General features: G+C 41.2%; 3 protein-coding genes and 1 non-coding gene across 5 annotated transcripts; 1 reads left to right on the top strand and 3 right to left on the bottom strand.

The window, feature by feature from the left end:
* Positions 1–1086: 1086 nt before the first annotated feature.
* On the bottom strand, positions 1087–7528 carry LOC102669113 (uncharacterized). Of its 2 annotated transcripts, XM_041009382.1 has the most exons (3): positions 6841–7528; positions 5413–5492; positions 1087–4482 (listed from the first exon to the last, which is right to left on the bottom strand). In XM_041009382.1, the coding sequence occupies exon 3, from the start codon at positions 3644–3646 to the stop codon at positions 1946–1948; it is 1701 nt and encodes a 566-aa protein (XP_040865316.1). In that variant the 5' UTR covers positions 3647–4482; positions 5413–5492; positions 6841–7528; the 3' UTR covers positions 1087–1945. The 2 variants fall into 2 exon arrangements, with proteins under 2 accessions (XP_040865316.1, XP_006596203.1); XM_006596140.4 differs by lacking the exon at positions 6841–7528 and having other exon boundaries at positions 5413–5651.
* Positions 1125–1859, bottom strand: LOC106795878 (uncharacterized). The gene has a single exon (XM_014766799.1). The coding sequence runs from the start codon at positions 1857–1859 to the stop codon at positions 1125–1127; it is 735 nt and encodes a 244-aa protein (XP_014622285.1).
* Positions 4174–7290, bottom strand: LOC106794284 (long chain acyl-CoA synthetase 9, chloroplastic). Its single transcript, XM_014766798.1, has 2 exons — positions 6841–7290; positions 4174–4482 (listed from the first exon to the last, which is right to left on the bottom strand). The coding sequence occupies exons 1-2, from the start codon at positions 7288–7290 to the stop codon at positions 4174–4176; spliced, it is 759 nt and encodes a 252-aa protein (XP_014622284.1).
* TRNAY-GUA (transfer RNA tyrosine (anticodon GUA)) lies at positions 5658–5750 on the top strand. Its single transcript has 2 exons — positions 5658–5694; positions 5715–5750. It is a non-coding gene; the product is annotated as a tRNA-Tyr (tRNA).
* Positions 7529–8094: the final 566 nt, after the last annotated feature.

Genomic DNA, 8094 nt, shown 5'->3' with positions numbered 1-8094 from the left:
AAAGGAGCTAGTGGATCCCCTTGCCGCAAGCCTCTTTGTGGAGTAAATTCATTGGTAGGACTGCCGTTGACCAGGACTGAAACCGAAGCTGAGGTGAGACATCCCATTACCCACTCTATCCATTTAGGACAGAATCCCAGCTGCCTCATCATGTGTGATAGGAACGACCAGGAAACAGAATCGTATGCTTTTTCATAATCAACCTTAAAGACTAAGCATGGTTTTTGGCTCCTTTTTGCCTCCTCCACAACTTCATTTGCTATCAAGACACTGTGCAGCAAGTGTCTACCCGGTAAGAATGCGGATTGCCTCTCATCTATGATATCCTGCATTACTAACTTCAATCTATTGGCAAGTATCTTGGCCAAGATCTTGTATACACAACCAATTAACGAGATAGGTCTGAACTTGTTAAGAGATTGTGGATCTCTCACTTTGGGTATTAGAGCAATGAACGATGCATTACCACCCTTTGGGAAGATGCCGTTGGTGTGGAACTCGTCAAAAAACCTTAGGAAGTCAGGTTTTACTAGCTCCCAAAAATGCTTGATGAAGTTAAAGTTTAAGCCGTCCGGTCCCGGGCTTTTATCATTACCGCATTCCCAAACAGCTTCCTTTACTTCTTCCTCTTGAAATGCTCTCACCAACAGATCATTCTGCTGTGTGCTGATACCCTTTAGTCTGATTCCTGTCAGCTCAGGCCTGGAGGGATCAGGTTCACAGAATCTGGCCAAGAAAAATCTCCTGACTTCTTCTTTGACTCTAATTGGATCATCCACCCATACACCATCAATAAACACACCTTTTACCGTATTGCTTCTGCGTTTTGAGTTCATGATCAAATGGAAATATCGGGAGTTGCAATCCCCTTCTCTCAGCCATTTGGACCTTGCCTTTTGACGCAGTAGAGACTCATGAGCTTGTGCCGCTGACCACAAATCCTCCTGCATCTTTTTCCGAGCTGCCAGTTCAGATGGGGTTAACTGCCTGTCATTGCTGCTGATCTCTATCTTGTTAAGTGCAGACTCCAGCTGCTGAACCTTCTTGGCAGTATCACCAAATTGTTGTTTATTCCATTGCTTCATTCTCACCTTAAGACTCTTAATCTTTTCTTTCAGAGAGTATCACCCCCACCCCCTTACCACTATATTCTTCCAAGTCCCTTGAACTAGGTCTGTAAAAGCCTTCTCTTTCAGCCAACAGTCGAAGACCCTGAATGGTTTGGGTCCCCAGTCTACGTTTGTAGATTTAAGCAAAATAGGGCAGTGGTCCGAAAAATTTCTGTCCAAGATAAAATAGGTGCTACCAGGCCATAAGGACATCCAAGCATCTGAAATAAAAAATCTGTCCGGCTTACTCTTTACAGTTCCATTTGATCGATACCAAGTGAATCTTCTCCCCACACATTGCGCTTCTTCCACTTCTAGCTCCTCTAACCAAGAGTTAAACTCTGAAATGGAATTGTTATCTGCCTCCCTTTGAGTGACACTTACTCTCTCCGCAGGATCTCTAATGCTGTTAAAATCGCCCATTATGCACCAGTTTCCATCTGAGTTCTGACTTTTAAGTTGTTTAATGTCTTCCCACAGGATGCGCCTACTAGGAGCATCACAGGGGGAGTATACATTCACTAAGAATATTCTCTGCATGTCTTGGATCCAAATGCCCTCCATGAAAATAAAGCCCCTGCCAGTTATTTTCCTTTTTACCCGAAAGGTCTGATCATTCCAAATACATAACAACCCACCTGCTGAATTTGATGCGGGCTGTGATTCCCAACATAAATCAGATTCCCCCCACAGTGCCTGACACGTGGTTCTGTCAACCGCTTCCTTCTTGGTCTCCTGTAAACACAGCATATCCACATGGTGATATTTGACTAGCTTTCTGACTGCAGACCATTTAACCCCCCTTCCTAGGCCACGGATATTATAGGACAGAATATTCATGATGAATTGTTCCTCTTTCCCAACGTTTCAGCTTCCTTCCTATCTCTAACCTCCATTTCTGCAATTTTATCAATGATTTTTGTTGGGTCAGTCCCGCAAGACATCCCCAATTGATTCGCCATGTCCCATTGAGCTTTTGCTTCTGCATGCAGGCTTGCTATATCTTCATCCCCAATTTGCAATGCTCCCCCATCTTGGGGTTGTGTCTCGAAAACATTTGGGTCCATCATACTGTTTCCGCCGCTAAGATTGTTCACACTGGTATTTTTTCCTTCCTTGCCCAATGCTGTTTGTGACTGCCCATCCCCATCTTTGCACTCCTCATGACATGGATCTCTACATCTACCCTGGGCCCATCTCTTTGTACCTCCTTTTTTCCTTGAGTAAACTTGTATAACACTTTCAGGTTGATTTTGTTGGTCTTCTAGCTGGTTCTCGGGAGTCGAAGGTCTGTGAGGGCCCAAGTTTGAGTTAGGCCCAAATAAGGTCACGTTAACATCACGTGACTTATTTAAAATGTCCTGCAATGGCCCGTTGTTGGGATTATTAGTACTTTCTCCCTCTTTTCTTTCGTGAACCACATCTGCCCCCCATTCTTGGCTCTCGTCTGTGCTGGCCAATAACGTGCCTGAGATAGCTTTCCCTTTTAGTGTAATCGTATCTGCTGCTCTTGCATGTTGACTTCCTCCTTCATCGTATCCAGCTCCTGCTTGTGTCAGGTGGCTATCTTCAAGGTGAGTCTTCATTCCATTCTCGGCTCGTAGGTGGTGCAGTACGACGTTAGGTCTGCATGCGCTGCTGCTCTGGATATTACCCATTGAGTCAACGGTCTCCTTTTGACCTGCGGTTATTGCCCTTTCTTGCCGGCAGACGGGATCGTCGTGTAATTCTGCGGCGAGAGAGTGCGAAGGGATGTCGCTCAGCCTCGACTGTGAGGTGCCTGAATCTCCTTCAGAAAAAATTTCTTCAGAGGAACCCCAAGCATCCCGACGATGTTGCATGCCGGTCATTGCTGCACCCCCGCTCTCCTCGGCAATGAAAATTTTATGGATGTCGCCGTCAATGTGAGCAGTTACCGTGTGCTCTAGTATCAGTCTCCGTGGTGTTCTAATCAAGGCCCGTGCTCTGTCAAGCCGCTGCATGTCTTCAAAATTGTCATCAACCTCAACCAAATCACCCACTGCAGCCACGATTTTGCGTAGATTGTCGATGTTCCAGGCAACTAAGGGGACACCCCAACACTGCACCCATATCAATCTATTGCCTGGCTTAATATTCGAGTTCCTTTTCTCCATGGCGTAGAATGTTGATGTGCCATGATTTGCTTCTTCCCTCATCATCTCCTGTGCTTTTGTGTCTGAAAGTCCGATCAAGAGGACCATGTCATCTCCGAGGTATTTGGGCGATACCTCTGTTCCTAGAATCCATGAAAGTTCGTCTTCAACTCGTTCGAAAACTTGTTGTCTTTTCAATCGGCCTACCCATGTGTCTGTGTATTTTCTCCTCGATTCCTCCGAAATCTCGATTGTGACCGTCGAATGAGAGCCCCCGTGTTCCCCCGAGAAAGAAGGGGTGCTTCGTAGTCGTCCCAGGTTGACTGTATTTGAGATTACAACCTCTGCGTACGACCTCCTCATGTTTGGACCTGCTTCCATCCTGCCCCTTTGGTTTCCACCTTCCTTCCGCCACCCGTGCATAGCTATGTTTTGATCTGGCTTCTCCTTTCCTCTCCCATACTTTGGGATGTTCACATGCAATTTCAGTCCCCCCACAATGATATTATCTAGCTGTCTTTCCAGGTAACTCGCATTTGAAACTCCTTTGTATCGCACAAACCCATATCTTCTGCCTTCTTTATTTCTCTGTTTAGGGATGAATATCTCCCTCACGTCCCCCAGCTGTTTAAAATAACCCCATAGGTCCTTCTCCGTTACGTTCTCGGAGAATCGAGTGAAGTAAAACGATGTGATGTCGGCTCTGTCACGCCAGTTTGCGTGCTTGTAGTCGTGTTGCTGTCCAGGCCACACTCCGCCATAGTGTTGTTTGGGACCTGCCGCCGTATGCCCCCCCGCTCTCTCTCTCCTTACCTTTCAGTTCCTCACAGTGATCCACTCTCTCTCTCTCTCGGTGTCTCTCTCCCTGTCTCTCTCTCTCACTCTCTCTCTCTCTGTCTCTCATCTTCTCTCTTGTTTCTGCATAATTGTCATGCAAGATAAATGGTAATCTAGTTAAACTTGTTGATTTGATCAAGAAGATCTCCTCCCATCTGCACTTTGAGTTGATACAACTTCATCTTCAAACAAAGGCAATTGGTTAGCGACTTTAATGCATAGATATTTCCAAGCTTCTCCCACAAGACCTTCGGGTTTGTCTCCTTCAACACGTGTTTTATCATAGGAGCAAGGGCTAACCGAATTGTGCTCACAGCCCTCCTTTGGATCTTAGTCCACTCAATTTCATTTATAGAAGTCGGTCTTTCATCTCCTAACGCCTGATCAAGACCTTGTTGCACCAAAAGGTCTTGAATAGTACTCTGTCAAATCATAAAATTTATTTTTCCATCAAACAACGATATCTCGAACCTTTGTGTTCTCAGAGCCATAGCTCTGATACCACTGTTGGGTAATCAACGCTGCCACAAACAAAATTATCCACACGCCACAAAGGATCGTGAGAACACAACAAAGATTATACCATAAGAAAAATAATAATGAACACAAGAATTTAGTGTGGTTCAGCGCCTCTTACTTACTTCCACGGAACCGTCTCAAAAATATTTTATTATCATAAAAATGATTACAAGATTGTAACTCACCCTAAATTATGTATCATTCTACAAACCCAAGTACCCCACTCAATAGTTACAAGAGATGATAACACTCACACAATGACATTTTTCTCTCCACAAAGTGACTTTGTTTCACAATCTCTCTTCTCACACACTCTTTCTTCATGTGTATCTTCTCCACTAATTCTCTTCTCTATTTATAGTGAAGATTGTCAACAACTATAATAAATAAGATTTTTTGGAAGTTGAAACAAAACAACTTTCAATGCATCCATTCAAATAGTTTTCATCTAGTAAAGTACAATCTTTCACTTTGCATTTAAACTACCTAAACCTTGGTGGTAAAAATTCAATTCTCACTATGCATTAAATGCACCTTATCTTTTGGTTTGGAACTCTACGCTCCCTTCACGAATTGCCTATGGTGATTGGCAAAAAATCCGTCACACCATTCCCACATGGCAGGGTCATGGACATTATTTAAGAGCACTGAAAGTGATACATCATGTATACAAACAAATGTGGCAAATTTATATCTATCCAAGGCTAAAATCAACTAGGTTATTATCATTGTGTAGAGAGCATAATTAAATTGAGGGAGATATAGCAAATTAGCAAGACATTCCAAACAGAGAGATGTGTGAAAAATAAGAGACTAAGAGGAGTAACAAAAACCTCTTTCAATGAGTAACATAAAGCTTCCTCTCCCAATGATGCATATATAGTCACAGCTGTCACATTTCGCATGAAACAACCTTGAAGAAGCAAAAGTATGGAAAAAGTGAAATCACTTCTCCCTCCAATTAGACTAGATGTAATAAATATTTTTATCTAAAAAATTGTATCAAATAAGTATTTTTAAGAGTTATCAATAATTTACTCAATTAATTAATTTTGAGTAACCATCTTTAAATGAGTGTATGACCTTAGCTCAGTTGGTAGAGTGGAGGACTGTAGTTGGTTTGTGTCTGCAGCCAATCCTTAGGTCGCTGGTTCGAATCCGGCAGGTCGGATTTGAGGGCGAGCCCTGGTGCAGCGGTAAAGTTGTGCCTTGGTGACTTGTTGGTCATGGGTTCGAATCCGGAAACAGCCTCTTTGCATATGCAAGGGTAAGGCTGCGTACAACATCCCTCCCCCATACCTTCGCATAGCGAAGAGCCTCTGAATAATGGGGTACGAAGTTTTATATCTTTAAATGAGTGTACGAAGGTGTAGTTTCTATCGTTAGAATGCACAATCAACTCCCAAATCTTACTAAATTTTAAAAGAACACTTTTTCTTAATTTTTATTTACTCACCATCCTATATGTGCATCATTTTTATAAGTTAATCAGATCTCTCATTTTAATCACATTTTCATCATTTTTAAAATTCAGACCCGAGATATCATTTAAGGGATTCAAAGTCCAAACCCAATAACACTCAAATCAATATGACATTAGTAAGCACTTTTATATTTCTTAATTGAGATTTTTCAATCAAATTTCCTACTCAATAGTAAAAGATTGGTGACGACTCTTTTATAGAATAAATTTCCACCATTTTGACCTGCTTATGATTGGTGATAGTAGGCATCTTAAGTGGGGAGAATTGAAGTGTTAACAACCACAATCAATTCGACCTTGGCTTGACTCTAACTTCACATCAAAGTTCACAATCGGGTTGTAGACATATTTAAAAATTAGATTTTTACCAACATTTTGTTGGATAGAAATTAAAAATAATGTAAAAAGTCGTTTGAAAAATACAAAATTGTCCTTAAAACCAGGCAAAGCAAGGTTTGCGAGTGGAATAGGGTCTAGGGTGTTAAACATACTTTAATATAAATGTCGGGTACACATTTTAATTAATCATCGTGGTGTTCAAGTTCAATGCTAGAATGTTCATGTTCAAAAAGGAAAATTAAGTAAAATTTGATTATATTAAACACTATTTTTTTCACGAAATAATTTCTGTAAATTCCATAGCCTTCACAAGGAAGTATCAAGGAAAAGAAAATATAGAATTGATTTAATGGTTGAAAAATCATTAATTAATAAAGATGAAAGGGGGAGGGATCAACTAACATTTACGGAAAAAAAAAAAACAAGTAAGGAGCAAAACCTGGAGCGCCATGAACCACTCTTGGCGCGTGTCGGCGAAGATCGCAGCGCGTTCTTCCCTCACATGCCCGATGTAAGTCAGCCCCGACGCAAACCCCGAAACGACATCGAACACTCTGTCGTACGATAGCCACCCGTAGTCCCCCAAGTGCAGCTTCTCAAACGACCTGCCGTCGTGACCGGTCTCCACTTCCCTCAGCAGTACCCCACGCGTGTCAACCAAAAGCCTCTGCGCGTGCGTCTTGCACGCTTCTTCGAAGAGCTCCGCCAGCGTGGCGACCCCCTCCCACGCGCTCTGGACCGGCGACTCGAACCGGCGGTTCCGTATTGCTAGACCGGGTTCGCCTCCCACATCGACCGAAACGCCGCGTTTCGGTTTCTTGGAATTGTTGTTGCGGACCAGGAGAGTGACGAGGAGTGGGACGACGACTCCGAAAATGTAGGGGCTCATGGTGTGGGATGGGGTGGGGTGAGGAGTGAGAGGGATTGAAATAGAAAAAAAAAAAAAGAGTGAGAAAGAGAGTGTGTTGGGTATAACGATGAATTGAAGTGGTGGTCGTTGGAGTTTCAGTTGTGAAACGAGTTCCCCAACTTCGGATTTGGTCTTTTTGTTTGGCGAGAGTGCTTTCAGTTTTGTGTTGTCGTGAACTTTTTTGTGTCTATCAATGTTTCTTCTCTTTTTCTTTTTAAACTTTTTGATTTGGTTTTGGGTGGATTGGGTTGCCTACATGGAAATACGTGGCCTTATATTATAGATAAATCATAAATAAAAAATACGTTGGCCTTATATTATAAAAGTATTAAACTCTAAGTATTCCAATAAATATTCTTTGAGTTCAAGGTTTTTCTTATTTTAGATTGGAGTGTTATCCTTTTTTTCTAAATTTTTACAAAAAAAAATATTACCTTTAATCTTACTTATAAGAAACAAGTCCTGATATAAAATATATTACCACTTGTTTCTTATAAATGATTGATAATAGTGTTATAAAATTATTTTATATTATATTATTAGTTAATTATAAATTAACATGTATGTTAAATTTTGAATAAAAGTTTGTATATTATAAGAAATTTTAAATCGTTTAGTCACACATTATTATATATAGATTATGAATATGTGAATATCATCTAGTATGAAATTGTTTTAATTATATGAAAAATTAAATTAAAATATTAATATGTAATTATATTAAATATTTAGAGGGAGAGTTTTATCATTTATATTATTGTTGTATGATTCGAACAAGAATGC

Source organism: Glycine max, chromosome 14, assembly GCF_000004515.6.
Source record: "Glycine max cultivar Williams 82 chromosome 14, Glycine_max_v4.0, whole genome shotgun sequence".
Lineage (NCBI taxonomy): Eukaryota > Viridiplantae > Streptophyta > Magnoliopsida > Fabales > Fabaceae > Glycine > Glycine max.
This window is presented reverse-complemented; position numbering and strand designations above follow the sequence as displayed.

What these genes read in the sequence shown, in the direction of transcription:
- LOC106795878 (XM_014766799.1), bottom strand. Translation starts at nt 1,859, where the DNA reads ATGCTGTGTTTACAGGAGACCAAGAAGGAAGCGGTTGACAGAACCACG.
- LOC106794284 (XM_014766798.1), bottom strand. Translation starts at nt 7,290, where the DNA reads ATGAGCCCCTACATTTTCGGAGTCGTCGTCCCACTCCTCGTCACTCTC. An exon ending in AGTGGTTCATGGCGCTCCAG is followed by an intron (nt 4,483 to 6,840) that starts GTTTTGCTCCTT and finishes ATGATTTGACAG; the next exon opens with AGTACTATTCAAGACCTTTT.
- LOC102669113 (XM_041009382.1), bottom strand. Translation starts at nt 3,646, where the DNA reads ATGCACGGGTGGCGGAAGGAAGGTGGAAACCAAAGGGGCAGGATGGAA.